This window comes from Hemicordylus capensis, chromosome 1 (assembly GCF_027244095.1).
Source record: "Hemicordylus capensis ecotype Gifberg chromosome 1, rHemCap1.1.pri, whole genome shotgun sequence".
NCBI lineage: Eukaryota > Metazoa > Chordata > Lepidosauria > Squamata > Cordylidae > Hemicordylus > Hemicordylus capensis.
The window spans coordinates 261,096,386-261,122,908 of NC_069657.1; the positions used below are offsets into that span (position 1 = coordinate 261,096,386).

Consider the following 26,523-nt stretch of genomic DNA (forward strand, 5'->3'; position numbering starts at 1 on the left):
TCCCCCATCCAAGCACGGTTATTTCCATTGTGAGGGGGGCATGTTTCCTTGCATTTTAAAGGACCCAATGTCAGGGTGCAGAGAATTGGCCTGAAGAAATTACTTCAACCTCAGGCAACATCTAGGACTTAGATGCCAAGGGGGAAGAGACAGGCAATCAGCACTAACACTAGCTGCTGAGGCCTCAGTGATGAGAAATGAACCAGATAATGAAAAGCCTCAGGAATCCAAACCTGGATCCCTACAGATGATTCCCCTTGAACCAGGGTTACTCAAAGAGTCAGACTGAGATGCATCAGGAACTTCTGGCCCCTCCGTGTGTGCTCACTGATGTAGGGAATGCTCAGGTGAGAAACGGTGGAATATTTGGCTTCAGGCCTAGAGGCTGCTGCCCCTTTAAGGATCCACACTCAGCAGCAGATGGGTGGAGTCTGACAGAGGTAGTCACAGGGCCAATCCTAAAAGGGCTAAGTTGGGTCTCCCCCTCCCCTCCCCTCCCCCTCCTTCCTTCCCCCAGTGAAAAGTTGGAGAGTATGAAATATAGGGAGCAGCCTTCTACTGAGGAGACCAGTCTAACTGGGGAAAAAATACTTTTCTTTTGTTGTGGTGACTGAAGCCCCCTTATGTGAAGATTTTTAAAGTGGTTGCCAGTCTGTACTCCTACTATGTATAAGTTAAAATACTAGCAATTATTGTATCCCTTCTTATAGCTGTTGGTCTTCCTGTCAGCCCAGGCTTAGGATTTAGGACTGTTAGTTTGGAATATTATCTGAGTGCCACAGTATATTCTTGTGATCTCTCTCTCTCTCTCTCTCTCTCACACACACACACACACACACACACACACACACACACACACCTGCAAATGGACATGTCTGTTAAATAAATTGATTTAATGTTAAATTCTGGTTATGCTGTATTGATGCTGGTCTATAAGTGTAATAAATTTGTTGAGTTGTACCTCATGTTAGTCCTGTTTACGGTAGATTAGAGATGTGCAAACCAGCTTGACGTCAATCCAGTTCAATGTCACGCCAGTTCGGTTCGATAGTCCAGGGTCGAACCAAACCACCCCCTGTTTGCTCCCCTTGATCCCAGACCGAACACCACCCAACTGTTCAGGGGGTTCGTGAGTTGGGTGTTGTTTTTTAAAATTACCTTTACTCCCTTTGGGGGAGTTCCCTGAGGAGGCAGGGAGGTCTGCAGAGGTCCCCCCTCCCCCCACTGGGTCCCTCATTGCTGCCAGCAGCCCGTTCAGCTGGTTCTTCAGCCCGTTCGGGCCTTCAAACTTCGGCGCAGCGGCCATTTTGGATGCCCGGCTGAACAGACCACTGACGGCAATAAGGGAGGCCAGTGGGGCCTCCATAGACCACACACCCCTGTGCGGCCTCAAGGAACTCCCCCAAAGGGAGTAAAGGTTAAAAAAAAATTTTAAAGCTCACGACCCACCCATCCCCCTGGATCGAACCAAACCAGAGGGGTTTGAGGGGGTGCCGGACCAAACTGGCCCAGTCAGGTTCAAGTCCGGTCCAAACCCGAACCAAACCAGGCCAGCCGGTTCCGTGCACATCCCTATGGTAGGGATGTGTTCCTACCATGGTAGTTCAATTGGCACATCCCCATTGAACTAATAGTACTTAGAGTACAATACTATGCATGTTCACTGAGAAGTAAGTCACACTGAATTCAATGGGGCTTACTCCCAAGACATTAGTAGAGGGCTGCATATAGGATTGCAGCCTTCATCATGACTAGCATTCAGTTATTTCGATGGGTCTACTCTAAACAGGATTAGCATTGGATACATCCTGCTGTGTTTCGATTTCTTTTGATACTTTGCGTATATTTTGCCGCAATCCCCCAGAAAAAGGCCTGTGGATGCCCATGGGCAGGCTGCTTACTTACCTTTAGCCTAATTCTCATTTCAGGCAGGATAGTGATGTGTGAGCCTCTTTCTGCTTGCCTCTCAATCCATTTGGGTTTGGGGTATATTTCTGTCAAATAATAGAAGAATATTGGGGAGGGTGGGGGGTTTTAAGGGTTTGAAGCCACCTAATGCCGCAGCAGGAAATGACTTGCCTAGCAAGCATGAGGTTGCTGGTTCGAATCCCCACTGGCATGTTTCCCAGACTATGGGAAACACCTATATCAGGCAGTAGCGATATAGGAAGATGTGGGAAGACATCATCTCACACTGCATGGGAGGAGGCAATGGTAACCCCCTCCTGTATTCTACCAAAGAAAAACCACATGGCTCTCTGGTTGCCAGGAGTCGACACTGACTCGACAGCACACTTTACCTTTTAGTTTAAGGACGCTTTATTTGTTTATTTATTTATTTCACACACTTCTATACTGACCAAAACTCACATCTCTGGGCAGTTTACAACAAGCAAACAAACAAAAAGTTAAAACATTAGTTAAGATAAATGACAACAAAAAACTTAAAACAGTAGTTAAAACAAAATAAATGACATAGTAAAAGTTAAAACATTACATCAGTTTAAATTTTAAAACATTTTAAAACGATGTTAAAACTGTTAAAACAATATTTAATTAAAAGCCTGGGTGAATAGGTGCATCTTTAAAGACTTTCTAAAAGTTTTCAGTGATGGTGAGGCTCTTATTTCAGCAGGGAGTGTGTTCCAAAGATCTGGGGCAGCAGAGAAGGCCCGTCCCCGAGTAGCCACCAAACAAGCCAGTGGCAACTGCAGATGGACTTCTCCTGATGCTCTCAATGGGTGGTGGGGTTCATAATGAAGAAGCCGTTTTCTTAAATACCCAGGGCCCAAGCCATTTAGGGCTTTATAGGTTATAACCAGCACCTTGTATATTGCCAGGAAACTTACTGGCAGCCTGTATAGATCTTCAAAATGGGAGTAATATGGTCTCTCCGAGATGACCCAGAGACCAACCTGGCTGCCACATTCGGAACCAGCTGTAGTTTCTGGACTACACACAAGGACAGCCCCACATAGAGGACATTGCAGTAATCCAGACTAGAGGTTACCAGCAGTAATCCAGACTAGAGGTTACCTCACTCTTCTGAGGTTATCTCAAGAAACGGATGCAGGTGGCGTATCAGCCAAAGCTGTTAGAAGGCACTTCTGGCCACTGCCTCAACCTGGGAGACCAGGGAGAGGTTCAGATCCAGAAGCACCCCCAGACTGCAAACCTGTTCCTTCCGGGGAAGTATGACCCCATCCAGAACAGGCAGATCAAAATAGTCGACCCCACAAAATGGGTACCTCCGTCTTATCTGGATTCAGTCTCAGTTTGTTATCCCTCATCCAGCCCATTACTGCCTCCGGGCAGGCATTTAGGGAGGTTATGCCCCCTTCCAATGATGTTGACATGAAGAACTAGATTTGGGTGTCATCAGCATACTGATAGCACCCTGCACCAAATCTCCTGATGATCTCTCCTAAAGGTTTCATATAGATGTTAAACAACATTGGAGACAATACAGAGCCCTGAGGGACACCATACAAAAGTTCAGATTTTGAAGAACAACAGTCTCCAAAGGACACCATCTGGAACCTGCCCGAGAGGAAGGAGCAGAACCACTGCAAAGCAGTGCCTCCCACTCCCAACCTCCTCAGATGTTCCAGAAGGATACTATGGTCGATAGTACTGAAAGCCGCTGAGAGGTCCAAAAGGACCAACAGAGTCATACTTCCTCCATCAATTCCCAATTGGAGATCATCCATCAAGCCGACCAAGGCAGTCTCTACCCCATAGCTCATATGATATCCAGTTTGAAATGGGTCAAGATAATTAGTTTCCTCCAAGACTGTCTGGAGCTGGGAGGCCACCACCCTCTCAATTACCTTGCCCAGCCACGGAAGGTTGGAAACAGGCCTGTAGTTGCTCAAGTGAGGGATCCAAGGTAGGCTTCTTCAGAAGTGGTCTAATAATTGCCTCCTTAGGACAAAGAGGCATCCTGCCTTCCCTCAGAGATGCATTTATAATCTCTACTAGGCCTTCTACAACAACCCCCTTGCTAGATAGTATAAGCCATGTTGGGCAAGAGTCAAGAGAACAGGTGGTAGGTCGCACCGTTAACATTCAGCTTGTCCACATCTTTATGAGCCACAAACTGGAACAGATCCAACTTAACCACACAAGAGTAGTCACTGGACACCTCCACATCAGACACTGAAGTAATTGTAGAAACTGAATCTAAGAAACCCCGAATATGAGATATTTTTTCCACAAAGAATTCATTAAACATGTCGCAGCGGGTAATCGATGGATCCAAACTCTGATTCAAGGGAGGAGGGGCACATACTAGTCCTCTCACAACCCTAAACAGCTCTGCCAGACATGAACTTGTGGATGCAATTCAGGCAGAAAAGAATCGCTGCTTTGCCTCATGTATCGCCTGAGCATAGATCTTCAAATATACTCTATGTTGTAATCTGTCAGATTCTAGTCGAGTCTTTCTCCACTTGTGCTCCAGTCATCTACCTTGCCACTTCAGCCCCCGTAGTTCTTCTGTATATCAAGGGGCCAATTTTGAAGCGGGTCTGAGAGAACGCTTAGGAGCTATCATATCTATTGCCTTGGTGAGTTTGCTGTTGCAGTTTTCCACCAGAGCATCAAAAGGATCGCCGGCAAAGCCAACACGAAATCCCTTCAAGGCTTCTTGAATTTCTATTGGATCCAATAACCTTCTTGGGCGGATCATCCTAATAGGTTCCTCACCCCTGCGAAGGTGAGAAGTGACTATGAGTCCAACCTTAACCAGATGGTGGTCTGTCCATGACAATGGGGAAATCACAGGAGTCCCCACCCATGGAACACCACCCTGATCAGAGTGAAAGACCGAATCAAGTGTGTGACTTGCAATTTGCGTCGGTCCCGAGACCACTTGGGATAGGCTCATAGTCGTCATGGCAGCTATGAACTCCTGAGCCGTCCCAGACAAATTGATCCCAAAATGAACATTGAAGTCCCCAGCACCTCAAGCCTGGGAGGACTCCAACACCAAGCCCGAGACCAAGTCCGTCAGCTCAGTTAGGGACTCTGTTGAGCAGCGGAGCGATCAGTACATCAACAGAAATCCCAGTCTATCCCTGGTCCCCAAACTTAAGTACACACATTCGATATGGTCCAACACCTCAACAGGGATCCTGGTAAGGGAGATATTGTTTTTATAGACCACAGCCATTCCACCCCCCCGCCCACGGCCCCTCACCCACTCCTCAACAGAGTACCTTGAAGGGAGAAGCTGGGACCAAACCAGGCCACCAGCCTCCCCCAACCAGGTCTCTGTAATACATACTAGGTCAGCACCTTCATTCAGAATCAAATCATGGATGGTTTCTGATTTGTTCTAGACCAGCCTGGCATTACAGAGGAGCAAGGTGAGGTTCCAAGGGTGGTTGGCACTGCTCCCCTAGGTCAAAGAGCTTGCAGGACAGCCAGAAGGAGAAACAGCTATTAGATGTCCATGTCCCCTTCCCCCGTAATGGCCCACTGAAGTGCCAACGTTATTTCTTTTGTTTTCCATCACCACCGGAATTGCTACCCCACAGTCAGTGGACACGCCCCCTGTCTCCCCATCTCCAGGTAAGCCCAGACACATTCTAAGACTATCTCACCCAGAACTCATTAAAACAGAAGCCCCATTATTAAATGCACCCCAAATACAAATACCTGGCCCTCTCGCTCGCTGTCCCCTGAAGTGGCTCCCCCAAAGGGGCAACTCCCTTTGGTGTCGCCCTTTTGGTGGTGACCCCACCAGTGGCAGGCCTGCTGCCACTGGTAGCACCCTAAATTGCCCTGAGCAGCAAGCTCTGGCAGATGGAAACCAGGAAACTGCCAAGTCACCCCTGAGCCCCAGTCCTGCAAAGCCTCACTTCAACACAGTAGCCAGTTTTCAGCACAGCAGCCAATTTGGGGTGGGGGGCAGATAGCAAATGGGGGGGAGGAGGAGAAGCAAACAGGCAGGCACTTGAAAGACCCACTTAGTAAAAGGCAGCAGAAAGAGCTCAGTTCCACACAGGAGAAGCTCCACAAGGCCTCTCCATGGCTGGAAATGATATGAAGAGCATCATTTCATGCCAAGGATCATTGGGCTTGTAGTTGGATAACTGTGATCTCTGGCAGGAACCAAGATTCTGTGTGACATTTCTAACTAAGGAGATATCTTGTGGGGCTTCTCCTTTGTGGGACTGAGCCCTCTTTCACCCTTCTCCAAGGCAAGCTTCTCTTTGCTTTGTTTGGGGAAGGTGGGGAGCTAATAGGCTGGGCTGGGTAGCAAGAGGGGCAAGGTGTGACCTCATTTTTGGTCAGGCTCAGCTCAGAGGGATCTGGAATGGCACCAGACTTTTCAAGTGAAGGGCATTTAAACTGCAAGCTATTGTTCTTGCTGTTCTCTGAAGCCAGCCACCCAGGTCAGCATCTCAATATTGCACTGGCACATGTACTGTATATCCCATGGCCCTTCTGGAGAGAGCCATTGCTCTTTCCCCCAGGCCAGTCTTTTCCTGTATACCCTGGAGTCCACTCTCACCTGTAGGGATGCACCCCTGGCCTGCCCATCCCTTCCCACCCCATTTGGGTATCCAGTGTATTCAAACAGAGTACACCTAGTTTGAAAATATAAGGAGCTATTTGACTGAATAGAGGAAGGGTACATCTTTGAATCTTTGGTTTCTTATGTCTAGCAACAAAACTGTGAAAAAACACACATGACAGAATGACAAAAAATTATATACCGCTTTTCAACCAAAGTTTCCAAAGTGGTTTATACTACGTGTGTGTGTGTGTGTGTGTGTGTGTGTGTGTGTGTGTGTGTGTGTGTAGGCACACATGATGGTATGTAGCAAGTCACCCTCTACCTCAGCATGAGAAAGTATGCTTCAGCAATACCGTGAGTTCGGTTCTGTGCAAATGAGATAGAATAATCATTCAGTGGCTCCACTACTGCATGCTAGCCTAGACGAAAAAGGCAGCCGACGTGTCTGACAAATACATAAACCTTCAATGCAGATTTGTAATGTACTATTTATACAATGTACAAATAGTTATAACTTTGCCTTGACAGTGCATTAAAAGCACCATGTTCGAAAATGACCCATGCAAGTTTGAAAGTAGCAGGGGGCGGGGTGGGGTGGAGAGAAGAAGGAAGATTGCCAGGAGCTTCCCCTGCTCTCGGCGTGCTCCTTCCAAACCTTGCAAGGGTCAGATTGGTCCCGAAGAGGACTGATGATTTCATTTATCTCTGCTGATGTAACTTTGGGAGAAGTTAAAAATAAACTGGGATAGAACCTAGCTCCATTCAACAGATGTGAATGGGCCAGTTGCTCTACCTCAGCACCAGTTAGCCTTAGTGTCTCTATACTGTAAAAACAATTATATATAGAAGTCACATACATAGCAGTTTGTTTGAGAAGTACTTTTCTTATATTTGGCTCCTTCCAGCAAGAGTTGTTGCTTGGGTTTTCTATAACAAGCAGTATAGTCGGTGATCCAGAGAGGAGGGTGGTCCTGATTGTTGCTAAGTTTGTTAAAATCAGAGGTGCACCTAGGTAATTTTGGAGCCCGGACCTAAAGGCCTTTGGAGGGCCCCCTCCCCTGCACGTTAAGCATTAACATGCTCCACTGGGTGACCACACTACCCGTGACAGTCTAAAGAGGATGGGGGGGGCAGGGGCTATAGAGGCCCTGGACTTTGGCCCTGGACTTCATCATGGAAGTCCAGGGGTAAGAGCGCCTCTGGTTGAAATGACCAGGTCTTTGGAACAGGATTCATTTTTCCTGTTTAAATTCATATCATGTGTGGACTGTCTTGAAGGGTCTACAGAAGCTGCTCAGACATGAAGATCTATATATAATGCACTGTTCATAGCAATGTATGTGGGTGCACAGTACAGTTAAAAGCTCCATTCTTTTAATCCCCCCCGTCTCTGTCTCTATTCTGTGCAATCCTATCCCTTGTAGCAAGGAAAAGGAGGAGTAGCTAGTAGTGATGCCACTGAAATTCAGAATGGGGGACTTGTATTCCTTCTCCAAACCCATTATGAGCCAAGCTCACACAGTCACCAGAGATCAAGCCCAGTTCATAATGGACTTGCTGCCCATCAGCCCTTCTCACAGTTCCTCCCTAACCCAAACAGCCTTGCTCTTGTGGGAAGGGGAAATTGGTCTCTGCCATCACCAGCCATGGCAGAGACTGGCAGGAAGCTGTCCCAGGTATTGCACAGACATCCCAAGTTTTCTCAGATAAGTTGCCATTTTTAAATAAAAGTTGCATTTTCCCCAAAGTTCTTCAGGACAGTTTGGAAAAACTGGGCCAGCTACAAAGTACATTGTGTAGAACTCACTCATTAGCAGCTAGGCAGCTTAATTTAGGCTGGTCCAGTCTACCATTTATAATGGAATGTTGGTGAAAGTAGTCTATTCCTTAGCAAATCAAATGAGATCCAAGTTGTGTGTGTGCAAAGAGTTTCAACCATTTCATTTATATTAAATTAGATTCTCTCATTGTCCCATGTAGCAACTCTTTTCACAGATTCCATGGACAAAATCTCCAGGTCCTCATTTTTTATTTTTTATTTGGGGGGACGACCAAAGTCAGAATATGGACCCTCAGCATGCACACAATTGTATATGTTTTATCTATATGTGACACCTTTTCTCCTTCAACTCAAAGATTAGGACCATGTTTGCATGTCAATGTATGCAAATGGCATGTATTTCTTTACAAAGACAGCAAATTATCTGTGCATGCTCATGGACATCCTGCCTGTTATCCTAAAGCCTAGTATTAGAATAGCAAATACGTGTGTGTGTGTGTGTGTGTGTGTGTGTGTGTGTGTGTGTGTGTGTGATTGAAAAAGTGCCGTCAAGTTGGTGTTGACTCTTAGTGACCATATATATATTGTCACTTAAAATGTTTTATATTATACAGAAAGTTATTATCTTTTAAGTATCTGACTTAAAGTTTTAAAGCCAAACATTTTGTTTCCTGGTACTATATTTAAGGAAGTCAAAAGAACCTGCTTGACAGTGATTATAATGAACTGTTGCTCCTGTTGTTATGGCAACTGACTTTAGAAACTGCTGTGAAGGTTGACAGATAATACAGTACTTATCATCTTATAAACTCCCATGTTTTATCTTTTGGATACTTATTAAGCACCTGGAGCAAAACAAAACAAAATCTAGGTCATTTATATGTTGTCTCAAATGTGCATATGTATATTTAATGGCCTACATTCTCTGCAGCATTATGAAGGCAGAGCAAAAGCCCCACCCTTGCATGGAGCCACAAGATTAGCTGTGCTAAAGGCTTGTTTTGTGCCCAAGTGCACACAGGGAGGGTCACAGGGAAGAGGAAGTGATTTTTGCTTGTAGAAATATGTTCCTCAGGGTCATACAGCCTTCAGGGATATATTTCAACAAGTGAACAGAGCTTCTTCAGGGAGGGGAGAGAAGCAAAAATTGCCCTCCCATATTGGATTGCAAGACAACCCTGCAGCCAAGCTAGTGGCCTGAATCCATGTGAGGGGGCGAAGCTCTTGCTCCACCCTCGTAAAGCTGCGGAGAATGTGCACCCATATTTCTTTATAAAAAACTGTTTCCATGCACGTAACTTTTGCCATTTGAATTTGAAATCTCACTATTTTATGGCTATTTAACATGAACAAGGTCAAACCATCAGGGGCGTAGCAAGGTTGCAGTGGGCCCAGAGACAAGATTTTAAATGAGGCTGAATAGTGGTAACAAAACGCAGAGGTTTTCTCATATATATATATATATATATATATATATATATATATATATACATACACACACACACACACATATATACATATACACATATACATACACACACATACATATGCATATATGTATGTATGTGGATGGATAGATAGATAGATAGATAGATAGATAGATAGATAGATAGATAGATAGACAGATAGATATAACCTATGTGCCACAATAGAACATCATCCTAAATTATTTTTTAAAGGTTTTGTAAATTGTGGACGATGCAATTCATGTAATGGGACTAGAGAAAGACATGCTGTTCTGGTAGCTCCGGGTCTTAACACTCACATCGATTTCGGAGGATGAATACAACTGAAGGAAGCCCAGGCAGGTGTGCGGCTGGGGGAGTCAGTCATGTGACTTGCCTCTGGGGGGGCCCAAGGCAGTGGGCCCCCAGACAACTGTCTCCCCTGGCCCTATTATGGTTACGCCCCTGCAATCCACTAATGAGGCATGATGGTGATGTGGCTGCCTCCTGCGGCAGAATGACAGAGGCAGTGGAGAACTCTCTGTGCCCACTGGCTCCACTGGCTGCTTAACTACACCTCTTCCCTTACTTGGCAGTAAGTTACAGCCATGTTGCTGCTCTTATACCTCTTCTTCCCACTCCCTGGCTTTTGAAAAGGCAAAGGGCATGCAGCAGAGAGTGGAAGGAAATGTGGAGGAGTACCCTTCCACTCTATTCCTTCACACTTCTTTCTGCTCCCTGTTCCATGCCCACTGCCTTTTAAAAAGGCAGGGAGAGGGAACATGGTGGTGGCGGTGGCGGTGGTGGTGGCAGCAGCAACAAGTCAAGTAAAAAGAGGACATGGAGGAGGACAAAGCTCCCCCTCCATTGGCAGCAGGAACAAAGAACTCTGCTGGTAGGCGAAAGAGTGATGTGTGTGGTGTTCTTGATGTGCTGGTAGGATTTGCAGGGGCAGATTAAGCTTTTTGCCACCCATAGGCAAAAAGGCTTTTGCCACCATTTAACATTAAACAAAAAAGGTTTGCCTTTTAAAAAATAAGGTAAGGGGGGGGACTTTCTCCTCACCCACTCCACCATTGCTACAGCAGCTGCTGCCCACAGAGAAGGGTGGCAAAATTTGAGGAGCAGCAAAATTTGCTGCTCCTCAAATTTTGCCACCGTAGGCAAATGCCTACTCTGCCTCTCCGTTAATCCACCACTGGATGTGGAGGGGAAAGCACGGCATGATCCATGCATCATTAGGGGCAAGTGGGGTAGCAGGTATGCTGCTTGAAATACTCTAAGCTGACTATCTGGGGATGAATGTGAGCCCCTGATAATGCAGGATGAGTCTGCCATTTTTTTTTCAAATATGCAGGATAATTGCCCACACCTGTAGAACTGCACTACAAACATACAAAATCAAATATGCCAGGTTACTGTGACTTCCCTTGTGGATACACATTGGATACTAATGTGGCGTGGGGATTTTTTTTCAATTATTGTTTGTGAAGATGAACAGACAGGAATGATTGTTTATATTTAATTTATCTTTAATGATACAAGTGCCCCTTTCTGTCTTTGGAATATCCCCCCTCCCAGATAAACACTAATTAAGATGAGGTAACTATTTAGTTTGATTCACAGTGTATGTCTAGCTGTTTAAAGAAATCTGTTTTACAAATATATATTTGTGTATTTGCTTTACAAACATATATAATTTAATAAATAGTAGGGCTATTCACATAATTATCAAAATGAAGGTTGGAGGTATGCAGCCCAGATTTGGAGGCATGTGACAATCCACAAAAATCCGTCCAATTTAGCTAATTCAAATGTGGGTAGCCAAGCTTCTCTACCTTTTTTTTTTTAAATTGAGGTAGTACATAGGAAGGAAAGAGAGCTCCCCTACCTCAGTGTTTTTGATTTGTTTTGGTCCATTTCCCTTTTGTAGCAGTTCCTGGCAGCAAGTCGCCATCTTTGTAATAAAGCACTTACTGGGATTCACATTTGTGTTTGTGCCGCTCTGCAAAGCACGCTTTATGGCTCTTTGTTTCCAAGGCCTTCAGTAGGACCAGCCCTACCTCCTGCCCCTTCATGGTGCAGAGTTTACAGAGCCAGGTGGAGGTTCTGTTCATCTGTGGGAAACAAGGGAGGAGAGTCTCCCCACACACACCACAGTTCACTCACAGATGCTCATGTGAAAGGGCTCTTTCTATATTGGCTGACAACCAGACTAACCCTGTGCTGACACACCAATGTTTTCCATCAAGCAATGGAAGAAAGAAGATTTTGGATGATCTTCCCTTCCCACTGCAGTCACCTGAAAGTTTAACTGAAAGAAAAGGAAAGGTTGTCAAAAATTTCTCCCCCACTATGCGACAGAAAATGCTGGCGCATCAGCACAGATTTAGTCTGGATGTCAGCCATTGTTTTCATGGTTTTATAAAGCATTTAAATAAATAAATAAAAATAATGGATCTGAGAAAATATCGAATTTGGGGGGGGAAATAAAAGGAATGCATTCTTAACAAGTATATGCAATTATTGGTTAAGGCAAGGTTTTTCTGGGTCAAAGCAGTTAATTACCTACTTCATTATAGTCAACATTAATACAGTGGTTTTGGAACAGGAGCTGTTTTTCATCTCCTCTTTGTAACACAGTGAGACAGCTGTTCTTACAGACAGATCCATTATAGCTTATCACAAGAGGACAGACCACTAACATAACACCATGAAATATGGCTATTGTCATTGGTAGCCAGAACAAATGCTGGCACTCTTCAGAAAGCAATGGAAAGCGGAGGATATCTGCTCTTGGGAAGAAGTGGACTTTAACTCAAAGAGATTGGCTTTCATTGATTTTAATGTACGGCAGTTGCTATGACACAAAAGCCCAGCCGTAACTCCCCATTGTAATATTGATTTCTCCCAAGCTGCACTCTGTTCTGCAGTAATATATGCAATTTAACTCTCATCAATTGTAGGCATCTGATAACAAATAGCAATGGAAATTGTTTGATACTCTTTTGTATCATTTCCACTATGCAGAGGGGTGACATGTGGAGTTGGAGGCGGGTTTGTCATCCTCCCTCCACACCAAGTTTCACAGTGATTATTCCACAGGGGCACTGGAATATCCGACCAACTCACTGGTTCTGTATGCTGAATGACTATTGTTAGAAACAATTAAATGGGGCAACAGCCCTATGCAGTAGGCACTGGCAGACATGCCAAAGGCACAACCCTCTTTTGCTTGAGAGAGAAAAGGACTATAGCCTGGGATCTGGGTTGAAAACACCACAATAGTTATTGAGGTATTAAAAGAAAACTGATCACCAGGGATGCTTTTGTAATGCACTGCAGCTGGCAATTTAAGTTTGAATATTTCAAGAAGTTGGCTTTGGACCTTACAGAATCTCCCCCCTCACTAAAATATTTCCTCTCCATACCAGAAACTTGAAATGGTGCCCTTGACTATCCACAATTTGTCCAGCTTTAAAAATATTTTAAATCCTCCAAGTTAATTAGCTGAACCAAGATTGGATTCCTTTATCTACCCTTTCTTAGTATAAACTCTTTTTTAGTAAACAGAACCAACCTGTGGTGTTCTTACATTAGACTGCACCTGTATCAGCTAGGAAGAACAAGATCTTATTTTCTTCTGAAAGCTGTTTCTCTTCTAAAGTAGTCTTTACTTTAGTGCTTTGTAAAACCATATAATGTGTGTGTTGTATAACGTGTGTGTAGCTGCTTGGGCCTCACTGACTGACATGAAACTCCCAGAGCAAACCACAAAAGATAGAACCATTCTGTTTCCACAGGTAGATTCCAGACCTTGCCCAGACTATGACAAATAAATAAATAAATAAATAAATATCCAAAACGTCAGAAAAAAATAATCCCATTGGAAAGCACAGGGAATGATACCTCATAGAGATAGCAAAAGACTAGAAAGACTAGAGCTTGCAAACTAAAGCCCTCACTGACTCACTCATTGACTGACTGCCATGGAACTCCCAGACCACAAAAGAAAAACATGCCATTTTCACAGCCAGCTTCCAGACTTTAGGCACATTACCACATGAATCCAAAACCCCAGAAAAATTCATGAATGTCCCAGAAAATGCCAGAAAACTCTCCCATTGGAAAACATGGGGGGAAATGTCTAGAGTCACAGAGAGATAAAATATCCATATGCTTTCAAAGTAACTACAAGCCAATTATGTGTGTATACAGACACACATTATAAACACACTCACACACACTAGTAAAACAGCTTACTGTTTGCAAGCACATTAACGTCTTATGTCAATGTGACTAGTCTTTTTCTAATTCTATGAGGTTTCATACCCCATGATGCCCAATGAGAGCTCGTGTCCTGTGAATAGGTTTATTGTTTCTGTTGAATGAAATAATGGGAACAATTCTTCACATATCTCAGCAGTAGCTTGCTTTAACTAAGTCTGATTTGGCGGCTTGAGGGAGTTCAGCAAAAGTTTTTCATGGATGAGTTTTGAAGACTCCATCCCATGTCACAGCTTCTCATTACACATCACAGAAGTTGGTATTCCATGAGCCTTCATTGGAAGGAAGTATCAGTGGGTATTACCAAGTGACTTGGATATGATGGCCAAGCTGCTTTCAAACCCAATGACAAAGCCCAATGGCATTTCTGCCTGTAACTCTAGAGAGTGGTGTTCTTGTAGAGAGAAAGTTCTTACCAGTGGATTTAGGGCAACTCTTTCTCTTTCTTATAAAATGATATGCTTTTAAATTTCCTAACTATTATGATTGTGACTGCTCTTATTTACTGACAATGTGTGGCAATATCTTGCGACTGTATCCTGTGTGAATCTTTTTCGTGACATTAAGCATCTTTAAAAAACAGACTGTGGCCTGAAATGTCTAGAGAGAGCTGCCAAACGTAATGGAATCTGAGCATTTCTAGTAAATATTAGCACTGTCAAAGAGAAGGCCACACCCTGTTCACACCAGCACAAAGATGTCTACTTGTCGGCACAGACCAATGTTGTTATCAGCTCACACCAGCTACTACAGGCCTTCGTACATCTGGTACATCCTCTGTGCAAATCATGGCCCGCTCCTCTTTTCTGACTTCAAGCAGCAAATATTACATGAAGAAATTGATTCTTTGCAGAAATCTGCTCTTTAGGTTGTGAATATGCCTGCAGAATTCTTCTGCAGGGGGTGAGAGAGAGAGTGCGGTTTGAACATCCCTAGGTAAGGCACAAAATAAAAAACAGCAGTACCGCTACTGCTCCTATTACTATTACTACGAATATTGATATACCGCTCTTCAACCAAAGAAGTTTTGCAAGAAGTTTACATACAAAAATAAATAATACACAAATAAGATGGTCCCCTGTCCCCAAAGGGCTCACAGTCTAAAAAGAAACATAAGGCAGATACCAGCAACAGCCATTGGAGGGATGCTGTGCTGGGGATGGATAGGGCCAGTTGCTCTCTCCCTGCTGAATATAATAGAATCACCAGTTTAAAAGACATCTCTTTGAAAAATATGATTTCCTATGAAGAGCAGCCTCCTGCGTACAAAGGGTCCCCTTTGCTTTCACAAGCAGAGGGAATTCACAGACACAGGCAAAATAAGTGAGGACATGTAGTAGTAGAGGAAGGAGGGATGGAGCGGAATTTCATCTGTTTTGAAGCATAATTTCAGAGAGAATATGAAATCAGTGCTTGTATCTCTGCCATAGATTTACACAGGGGAAATTACTGTCTCTTGGGTACTTCCATCTTACATTAAATTATAAAGGATTGCATTGTCAAATGTGCTGTTTTATGATGTGATAATTAAATATGAATGACATAAAATCTTCCTGTCAAAGGAAGACAAGTACATAATGAAACACATTTGTGTCACTGAACAGCTCCAGAGTCGAATGGAAGCCATCTGCAGACTCCTGTGTGACCTATTGTTTCAGTATCATCAGCTTCAGAATTAGGGATATGCAAACTGGCTTGAGTCAGAGCCGGTCTGGGCCAGGTTCAAAGCCCCTACTGTGCGCTACATTTATTCAAAAATTAGTATTCGCAGCGGCTGTTGGGGGGGGGCAGTGGCTCCCCTGACCTCAACCCAGGTCACACAAATGGCCTGTCCCCAGACCTCCAGACCCGGGTCACGCAAATGACCCATGAGCATGTGTGGAGCTAAAACAAATGGCCTCCATGCACACAAAGGAGCCTGAAATGGGCTGAAACTGTCAGAAGAAGGCCTGGACTGGCCCCGGTCCAGCCCTCAGGACCCATGGAGAAGCCATCAGGGGTTGGGGAAGTTGCCACACACACACCAGCTGCTGTGTGAGTACTAATTTTTGAACAAATTTAGCACACAGTAGGGACTTCAAGCCGGGCCTGAATTGGTTCTAATTTGAACCAAGCCAGGGTTCAAATTAAAATAAACTCGTAACCAGTTATTAACCAGTTGGGGCCAGGGGGCAGCACCGAACCGGTCCAGTTCTAATCCAGTTTGGATTTGAACTAAACTGGGAAAACTGGTTTTGTGCACATCCCTATTCAGAATAGCAACATGAGCTCATAAGTGCCAGGACAAGAATCAATGAGAGGTCAAAGCAGATTGACCAATGTCAAACAGCCTGGAAGCCAATTTCTAGGTGTGGCATGACACATCAGCAAAAAAAAGCGGGGGAAGGGCAAGGAACGTAGGGAAATGGTGATATACGTACACACAACTGGAACATACATTTTAAGCTCTGTGTGATCTCTCTCTATTGCTTTTGTTTGTTGAGAAGCATGTAAGTTCTGAAGCCACTCCTCAGATACATTGACATCCTGGACTTTGGCTTGGATGCCTGACACATCTGAAGCCCTCTTTAAGGTCTAGCAGAAGGTTTCTGACTAATTTTAATAGATTTTGGCATGGGTAATAACATCTTCTCAGCCATCCAGGGGCATTCTAGTAAGAATAAATAAGGTCATGGCTTGCAAAATCTTTCTCATCAATTATTTTGTTTCACTACCAGAAAGGAATGAATGTATGACACCTGTTTTGAAACATCTGCATTGGTTACCAGTTTATTTAGGGAACAGTGATAGTATACAAATATATGGTATGATCTGAAGAATGGAGAGTTGTGTTTTATAAATGTGTTAATATCTGTGTAAAATACTGTTACCATTTTATTGCATAACTGCACTCACAATGTCATTGTAACTCAATATAGATAAAAGCCATGTAGCCAAACAGCAACAGGCATATCCAGAAACATATCTTGCATCATGTTGCTTAACAACAAAAAGAAAATGTGCGATGGTACTTAGATATCACAAAATCAACCCTATCACAAAATCATAATGGCATAAAGCAGAAATTAGGAATAGTTTCAAAACAGTTGTATAACAACTGTTCTATTATACATACCCTCTTAAAGTGGCCAGATGATATTCAGATGCAGTTGCAGATACTGGGAGGATCTCAGATGACTGCCAAGAGGTTAACAGTGTCCACAGGCGAGGTCCTCAGCTTTAGAATAACTTATGGTAAGTTTCACTGTCCAATAGCACAAGGTCAAATTAGTCAGCAGCACCACATAATGCTAGTTATGGCTGAGCATAAGACCTACTGAAGCCATGGGATAACTGTGTCTGTGCACCAATCTCACAGCCTTAAAATGAAAAGTGTTCCAACCAAATTGTTAACCCAAATAGCCCACTTCTATATACGGAAGTAATTATCACACAAATGCATGGGACAGAGGATCACTGAAAGATTGTTCCGCTGGTGCTTATTTTAAAATCTATGTCTTAAGGTTCATGAATAGGCTAGACCTGTGTCAGTTCCTATCAGTTTCATTCCACGACAAGAGCTGCATGGACTAGCTTTTCTTAGGATTGAAACATCTAAATGACATTGGCACCTCTCAAGATCAATGACCATAAAAAGAATGCTCTGCAGTGGCATCTTCTTCAGCATGGTGGACACCATCCAGCCAAAGTTAAGCATGTTTAAGTCAGAATGTATTGTGACCAAAGGATCTCTTCCTTTGGCAGGAGGAGCTTCCTCCGGATAAAGAGTGCTTCCACTGGAAGAAGGTTCTTTCTGGTGGGAAAACGTTTCAGATCCATTGATTTCAATGGAAGAGTTAAGAATATGCCTATATCTCTCCCACTGAAACCAATGGGTTGCATCCAAAGGTTTAACCTTTGGATGCAACCCATTGATTTCAATTGGAGAGAGATAGGTACATTCTCAACTCTTCCATTGAAATCAATGGATCCGAAAAGTGCTGACTCATGCCCAATGATTTTAGGGCTGAGCTATAACTTAGTTGTGCTGTGTAGCTCAAAACTAAATTCAATTTACTCTGTTAATAATCTCTGTGTCTGAATAACAAATGGTCTGGCTGACCCAGCCTCTAAATATAGGCTGCATTCACATGTAACCACTCTCCATCCCCACTCTCCTGTCTAAATTTGGACATCACAAAGAGAATTCTCTCTGCAATCAGCAAGACTGCAGAGAGGAGGGGGAGCTGGCTGTGAGGAGTTCATTCTGGTATGAGGGATAGCCCGCAAGCCAATCATGGCCAGAGTCGAGGGAGGAGCTTCCTCCTTCAACTCCTGTTGAAGGGGACACAGCCAGCGGTTCCAAACTTGGACGCAACGTAGGCTGCATCTAACCCCGGTTGCAGCAATGAAACTTACTACAATCCAAGAGTTCAAATTGGAGTAAAAAAAAACAGTACCTAGGGTTGGTCGCTGCATGGAACCAGAGTTGCATGCATTTGTATGTAACCGTAAGAAAACCTCTGCCTCTGAATGTAGCCATAGTTTCTCCAAAGTGAATACCACATTATTTATTTATTTATTTTTATTTTATGTTTACATGTATATCCCGCTCTTCCTCCAAGGAGCTCAGAGTGGTGTACTACATACTTGAGTTTCTCCTCACAACGACCCTGTGAAGTAGGTTAGGCTGAGAGAGAAGTGACTGGCCCAGAGTCACTCAGCTAGTATCATGGCTGAATGGGGATTTGAACTCGGGTCTCCCTGGTCCTAGTCCAGCACTCTAACCACTACACCACGCGTTATATCAGAACATCAACCAATAACAGTTCTTTAACAGTTCGTTATATCAGAACATCAACCAATAACAGTTCTCTGATATAACAGTTCGTTATATCAGAACATCAACCAATAACAGTTCTTTTCCAATAACAGTTCATCAACCAATAACAGTTCTTTCAATAACAATTCACTGCTTCTGAATGCTGTTCCTCTGTTTTGTTTTGTTTTTAATTTGAGACACTATTCAAGTCATTGTCTTGTAGATTATCTAGGGCAATACTTTTAAGGTTATCAAAGACATTTAGGGGCTAGAGAAGATATCTAAAAATGCTGCATTCCAAGAGGGCCCATTGGAAACTATCCCTATATCTCTACTTTAATGTTTGCCAGTCCAGGAAAGAAAACCCCCCTACTATTTCACATTCTCCATCTATGCAGTTGGACTCACATTGTCAACATAACTGAGTAACAAACACTGCTAAATACTTAAGGCTAAGATACAGAATTCCTATTGATTTTGTAAGAATTCTATGCTCTTGATACTCTTTAAACTAACTTATAGCCTAAACAGAAGAAGATTGAAAACTAGAAATTTGATGAGTTTATTATACTTTCTTGGAATGCATGACACTAATTCCATTTTTCAAATGTTATTTGAAATATATGCGTCCATCCTCCTTTTTTATCTAGTAACTAGTATTTTTAAGCCCGTTATGATAACGGGCGCTAGCTTTCTCTCCCGCCTTTAAGTGTGTTTTTTTTTCTTTTTCTTCCACCTTTCTGCTTGTCTCTCTCTCTCTCGGTTGTTTTTTTTTTTTTTTCCATTTTCCCCTCCTCCCTCTGTACTCCTGCTGCCCGCTCACCCGCCCTCCCAGCTTTCCAAAATCCCCTTCCCCGCTCCTCCCCCCAATTGATTACGAGCCAAAAGGGCCCATGAGAAGGCCGTCGCCCCCGCCTATCGCCCACCCAGCTGCCCGAGCCCACCTTACCCGCTCCAGCCCGCGATAGTCGGGCGAAGAAAAAAAAATTATTTGCACAGTGGAAGTGAGGAGCTCAGAAACAGAGCTCCTCTCTGTGCTATGCTGCTGCCCAAACTGCCGCTATGGACGCAAAGGACGTTGCGTCCTTTCGTCCATAGCGGCAGTTTGGGCAGCAGCATAGCACAGAGAGGAGCTCTGTTTCTGAGCTCCTCACTTCCACTGTGCAAATAATTTTTTTTTTCTTCGCCCGACTATCGCGGGCTGGAGCGGGTAAGGTGGGCTCGGGCAGTTGGGTGGGCGATAGGCGGGGGCGACGGCCTTCTCATGGGCCCTTTTGGCCCGTAATCAATTGGGGGGAGGAGCGGGGAAGGGGATTTTGGAAAGCTGGGAGGGCGGGTGAGCGGGTGGCGGGAGGACAGGCTTCCCCTGCCGCCTCTTCCCCCCTCAATCACCGGCCGGGCGGTCTCTGGAGGCGCCGCTGCCATCCTCCGCGGCCGGCCCGGGCCCTTCACGGTCGGCTCTGTCCCGCCGGCCTCCGTTGGCCTCCATTCTGTCCCCCGTCTCCCCAGCTTGGTTGCTGTCTCTTCTGGGCGAGGCGGCGGCTCTGCCGCCGCCTCGGCCAGTTTCCCCCGCTGGCGCTTCTCCGGCTTCTTCAGGGCGGCCGCTTGTGGCCATCCAAGATGTCCGCCGGGTGCTGGCGGTCGTGTCTCCCTTGCCCTGTTCTGGGCCTGCGCTTCGCGCAGGCGCAGAACAGGGCAGGGAGGCACGAACACACGCTTGGTGGCCGTCCACGGACGGACACCAAGCGTTTTATTAGAGAGGATATCCACTTGGTCATGCTAGTCACTAGTGAAAACAAGGACCCTATTGTATTGCTTTCCTTCTGGGCATTTCACTCACCTAGATTTATTCCTTGAACCTCCATTTATACCTTGGAACTCCATTTGTGAAGTGGTTGAACCACTAAATTATTGCTTTGGCCACAAAGTTTATAATGACTGGTAGGTTAATCTCTACCTAGCCCTATTGGTATCACTGGGACTAGTCAAGTTGCAAATGTGAACATAATGTGCTGTTTATACTGGTATTCTTTGAGTGTTTTATCCAAGTCCTGTTGACCAAAGAACAAATGGCTAAGTTGAACCTCCTAAACCAAGTTAACTTCTCATATGAATCTGCCTGAGTCAGAATATCGGTTGATCTAGTCCAGTAATGTCTACTCTGAGTAGCAGCATTTCTCTAGAGCCTTAGGCAGAGGCCTTCTCAGCTCTGACACATGAAATTTCTTTTCAAACTGGAAATGCCAACAATTACACCTGGGATTTTGTACATGTAAAGCATGTGCTCTACCAATGAGTGATCTCCAAGATAATGACCAAGGAGAAAAATCTGGCCTTTTAAGAAAGTAGCAAGTTGTTATAGCTCAGTTTGAAATACTAAGGCAACTGTGTAGAACAGAAAAGAAAACAATTTAGGGTAGGTGTTTTTTTTTAAAAAAGCCTCTCAGTGCATTGATAGTGTTACCTGAAGAGATCTTTTTATGGAAGATTGAAGTGCCCAGTAATCAGCATGGCATTTTCCATTCCACTACTTCTCCTGTAATAACTTGGATAAAATAATCCAAACTGAGGAATGATGCTTTTTTCATCCAGTTGTATACTACCAAACTAGTTGTTAGCTTTGCCTGGCAGTGGGACTGACTAGCATTAAATGGCAATTTATTATAATAGTCCATAGTTGTGTATAGTTTGCAAGAGAATGCAATAAGGGGAAATGACATTTTTGTCCTAAAATGTTACATTTGATAGAAGGATGTGGCAGATTTTCGTCATGTTCCTTGCTGTATCATTGAAATTGCTCTGTTCAGTCGTGTGTGTTTTTATCAGTATGACATTACATCTAAGGCAGTCTTTAATCAAAAGCTATCTTCTGTTCCCAGACCATCGTTAGAGGAAATAAACCTTGCAAGGATACTTCAATCAATGGCTTGCTGGAAGAATTTGACAATATCTCAGTGACACGTTCCAACTCGCTCCGGAAGGAGAGTCCTCCCACCCCTCACTTGGGACACTCGAACCACGTAGAAAGCCACCGGCAAGAAAATGGCTACATTACATATTCTCAGTATTCCAGTGAGTCGGAGACTGCTGCAGACTTCATGGGTGAGAAATACAGAGACAATACAAGTGTTCACGGGGAAGAATTGGACAGATACTCCAAAGGCAGCTGCGCTGCAAAACAGAACGGACATGTCATGAAAATGAAACCCAGCGAAATGTATTTCTCAGAAGCTAAGCCCCTGAAGTCTGAGATCGCTAGGTTCTTGCCAGATTATCATGCTCACATGGAAACAAAAAGCAAACTGAATGAGTATGGTGGTCTGAAGCTGGAGTATCAGAGGGCTCCTAGTGGCTCTTCTCTGGATTACAAAGAACCTTTCCATTACACCCCTTCTCGAACTTCCATTCACAGTCAATGCTCAAGAGAGAGACTAGAATACAGTGACAGCGACTGGGGCAAGGATGATTATGACAAAAGGCCCAAGTCATCCTATGTCAACCAGACGAGCCCTCAACCCGCCATGAGACAGAGGTCCAGGTCAGGCTCTGGTCTCCAAGAGCCAATCATGCCCTATGGAGCGAGTGCTTTTAAGTCCAGTCAGCAAGGCCACTCGTATAGTTCATATACCTACCCTCGCTTATCAGAAACAGCAACAGGCATCCCAAAGGTAAACGTTTACAGGTCAACCTTTTCAACGTTGTGGTCACTTCAGTATCTAGAATTAAACACCTATTTTGTACTCTGAGGTATAGTCCCAGTATGTCAGTACTAAAGACAGCCTTATTTCCATCCTTTGTTATCACAGAGGAATGAAAGGTGAACTAGAGGGCTGCTTACCTACAGGCATGTGAAGGTGAATAAAAGTCTCTCACTTTAGACTCACGTTTTTCTACTCGGAGGCATGGTCTTGATTGCAGCTCTGTCCCCTAATGGTCAAAGTACTTCAAAACGGGCCATTCTTGGTTAGAACTGAAACAATATACAGTGACCACATTTGCATGTAACATGGAACTGCTCCCCCCTGCATTCCTGTCCGAATTCGGATGTCATGGAGAACACTCTCTCTACATTCATCAAGAGTGAAGAGAGGAGGGGCAACTGGCTGTGTGGGCTTCCTTCTGGCACGAACAATAGCCTGCTCAGCCAATCATGGCCAGAGGGAGGGAGGAACTTCCTCCCTCAACTCTCGTCACAGTTAACGCAGCCTGCAGTTCTGAATCTGGACAGCACAGAGTCTGTGTGGAACTCAGGTTGGGGCCATGAAACCCACTGCAACCTGAGGGTTTAGATTGCAGTTTCAAAATCCAAACTTTGGGTGGATCACCTCGCAAAACCGGAGTTGCATGCATTCGGATGTCATGGTGATATAACCTCTGCTCCCCTAAACTCCGGTTCTGCATTATGTGTGAATGCGGCCATAATGTACATAGCTGAGTGATAGTTTTATGGCCAGACTACATGGGGTATAAATCCCTCCCTAAGTGTTTGAAAGGTCCCCCCCCCCTTGTACTAAACCTCCCCTGCTAAACCTAACAAGCTATATCTTCAATCTCCCAAAACGTATTTTCTCCCCACTAAAACTTCCCTCCCCTTCCAGATTTAAGTGAGGAGTTGTTCCTCAAGCTGTCTGCATCCTTGAAACCTGACATAACCATTGGTGTGTACAGCCCATTCCTTTATATCTATGGAGTTTTCTACTTTTCAGCTCCATGTTCTTGGATATCTGCAGAGTGCTTCCGATGTCTTTGCTTTAAGTGGCATCCAAATATGCAGTAGCATTCAAATGTGCAAGTATGCACACCTGAATAGCATCCAAATGTGGATGCCTTCAAGCTACTCCATTGTGATCAATGGGATGTGCATCCTAAAGGAGGTGCAATCTTCTTTGCTTCCAATGGGATGCACATCCTAATGCACATTCCGTAGTTATTCTTAAGCCATAATTTGAGCAATGTTTTCTGCATCCCACCACTGTTCTTTTCCCTTCATTCACACATGAAGCTGCCAAGAATTTGTTTTCACAATGCAAAGTAAATCAGATCAAATTGTAAGGAAGATGGGCTCACAAGAGTCATCCAAACCAGGGAAACCACAATATCCAGATCAAACATTAAACCTGTCTCATTTCTCACAGATAGATAGATAGATAGATAGATAGATAGATAGATTAGATTTGTTAGCTGTCCCATAACAAATTGTCCTCTGTTTTATAGCTGCTTCCCTCACAGACACAAAGTAATCTTATACAGATTTAACAAAGAGTTTATTCAGAAACAATTCCATTTTCTCCTTCTCCTTTCCTTCCATTTTTATTTCATTTCCTTCCATTTTCATTCCACACACCCCCTCTTGACATTCTCTACAGCAGGCTTCCCCAATCTGTGGCCCTCCAGATGTTGCCAAACTACAATTCCCATCACCCCCAGCTACAACTTATTGTGGTTGGGATGACGGGAATTGTAGTTCAGCAACATCTGGAGGACCGCTGGTTGAGGAAGCCTGCTCTACAGGATCCCCACTGGGACAAACTTCTAAACAACAAAACACAACAGATAACTAGATAGAATACAACAAGCAGCTCGCAATACATTGTCCTGACTGTCCTAATGCACAGCTGTCACCTGAAAGGGAATCTGACTGCTTAGTTCCTCCCCTTCCGCCCTGCCATGACTAGTAGAATATCCTTTTGTCCTCATGCAACAGCCAGTGATGTGAATCAAGTGCAGGGAAATGCAAAACACCACAATGCAAAGGACATAGGTAAGTGCTCCAAAACAGGATGGAAGGGAGAGGGGGGCTAAATGTCGGCCTGCTGGTTTTGGCAGCAGCCCCACATCTAATGTAACAATGATCCATCTAGTTTAGCCTGTAGATTCTAAAAGGCCTTATTTTTCAAGAAACCACGACACTTACAAGATCAAACCATCTTCCATGAGGAGGATTTGAGTGCATATAGTGACATATGACATATTTCCAAAACCATCTCTCATATTCCTCGAGTAGGTTCTGAGGGGATGTGATGCAGCTACTACCTACTATAGCTAAGCAGGCTGGGGTCTGGTCAGTGCCTGAATGGGTGTCTGTCTTCCTGGCAGCCCCACATTAAACCTCCATTTGTTGAATGATGGCTTATAAAAGTAACATAAAATAATTATTTGGAAGTCATATTTTAAAATAATGTTATGTTTTGATTTCATCTGCCTTCTGCAGCCAATCCTTAGGGGACTTCCATAAAAACAGTGCTTTGCTTAGGAAACGCGGAAGTCTTTCTTGATAAAAATGCTGATGTTTTTAGTGCTATTCAGAAAATAGGCACATATTATGGAGCTTTTGCTTGGTGGTTTGGAGTTCATCTAAAAAAAAAAAAAAGTTGCATGGGGATCAAAATCCCTTATCCATAAAGCTTGTTCTCCATTTTTCAGTAGCATCAGTCAAACCAAAATGTTAATAGTTTCATAGTCTTAGGCTGCAATCCTGTGCACACTTTCCTGGTGTGTAAGCCCCATTGCACACAGTGGGATTTCCTTCTGAGCCAGCTCTGATAGTGTTGTGCTGGGTCCTCATAATTACTAAGGGCCTGAACATGGGGCAGAGAATATTGCATCCTAAATGTGCAAGCATGCACATCATAAACATATGTATTAGCTTACCCAAAGCAGGCTGCCACTTCTGCATGTAATCATATGATTCATAAGATCTCTATAATCACATAGTTGAGCCTTTAGCCGTGCAGCAGAAGCCTTTCACATACGTTGGTTTGTAAGCTAAAGTAATCAAGTGGTTGCTTCCAAAACTGTTACATTAAACTTGATGGATGATTCCAGAGTAAGGGACAAGTCAGATGCCCCAAATATAATATAATATAATATAATATAATATAATATAATATAATATAATATAATATAATATAATATAATATAATATAATAACAGTCCTGCTGGATCAGGCCCAAGGCCCTTCTAGTCCAACATATTGTTTCCCACAGTGGCCCGCCAGATGCCTCTGAGAAGCCCACAGGCAAGAGGTGAGGGCACACCCTCTCTCCTGCTGCTGCTCCCCTGAAACTGGTATGTAGAGACATCTTGCCTCCGAGGCTGGCCTGTAGCCACCAGACTAGTAGCCATTGATAGACCTATCCTCCATGAATTTGTCTAAACCTCTTTTAAAGCCATCCAAGCTAGTGGCCATCACCACATTTGGTGGCAGAGCATTCCATAGATTAATTATACACTGTGTGAAAAAGTACTTCCTTTTGTTGGGCCTAAATTTCCTGGCCTTCAGTTTCATGGGATGACACCTGGTTCTAGTGTTGTGAGGGAGGGAGAAAAAACTCTCTCTGTCCATCTCTACTCCACACATAATGTATAATGTGAGTGACACCCTGTTGAATCAACCTAAAGGTCCATCTCGTTCAGCATCCATTCCTATTTCCAAACGTGGTCAACAAGATGACTCCAAGAAGGCAACAGCCCTCTTTTGCTGTGGCCTCCCTGTCCCCCCCACCCCACCCCAGCAATTAGAGATATACTTCCTCTGAATCTGGAGGCTCCACACAACCATCATGATCACTAGCCAGTGCTAGACCTCTCCTCCACCATGAATTTGTCTATCCCTTTTTAAGTCTTCTAAGTCTGTCCCGTTTTAAACCCTCTAAGTCATTAGCCATCACTACATCTTGTAGTA

General features: G+C 44.1%; 1 protein-coding gene across 6 annotated transcripts in view; it reads left to right on the plus strand.

The window, feature by feature from the left end:
* Nucleotides 1–26,523, plus strand: part of PAK5 (p21 (RAC1) activated kinase 5) — a 160,369-nt gene that overhangs the window by 100,291 nt on the left and 33,555 nt on the right. For all 6 annotated transcript variants that reach the window (XM_053284708.1, XM_053284709.1, XM_053284710.1 and 3 more), the window contains one exon: nucleotides 21,719–22,507. In XM_053284708.1, coding sequence (XP_053140683.1) covers nucleotides 21,719–22,507 — 789 coding nt within the window. The remainder of the gene's footprint in view (nucleotides 1–21,718; nucleotides 22,508–26,523) is intronic.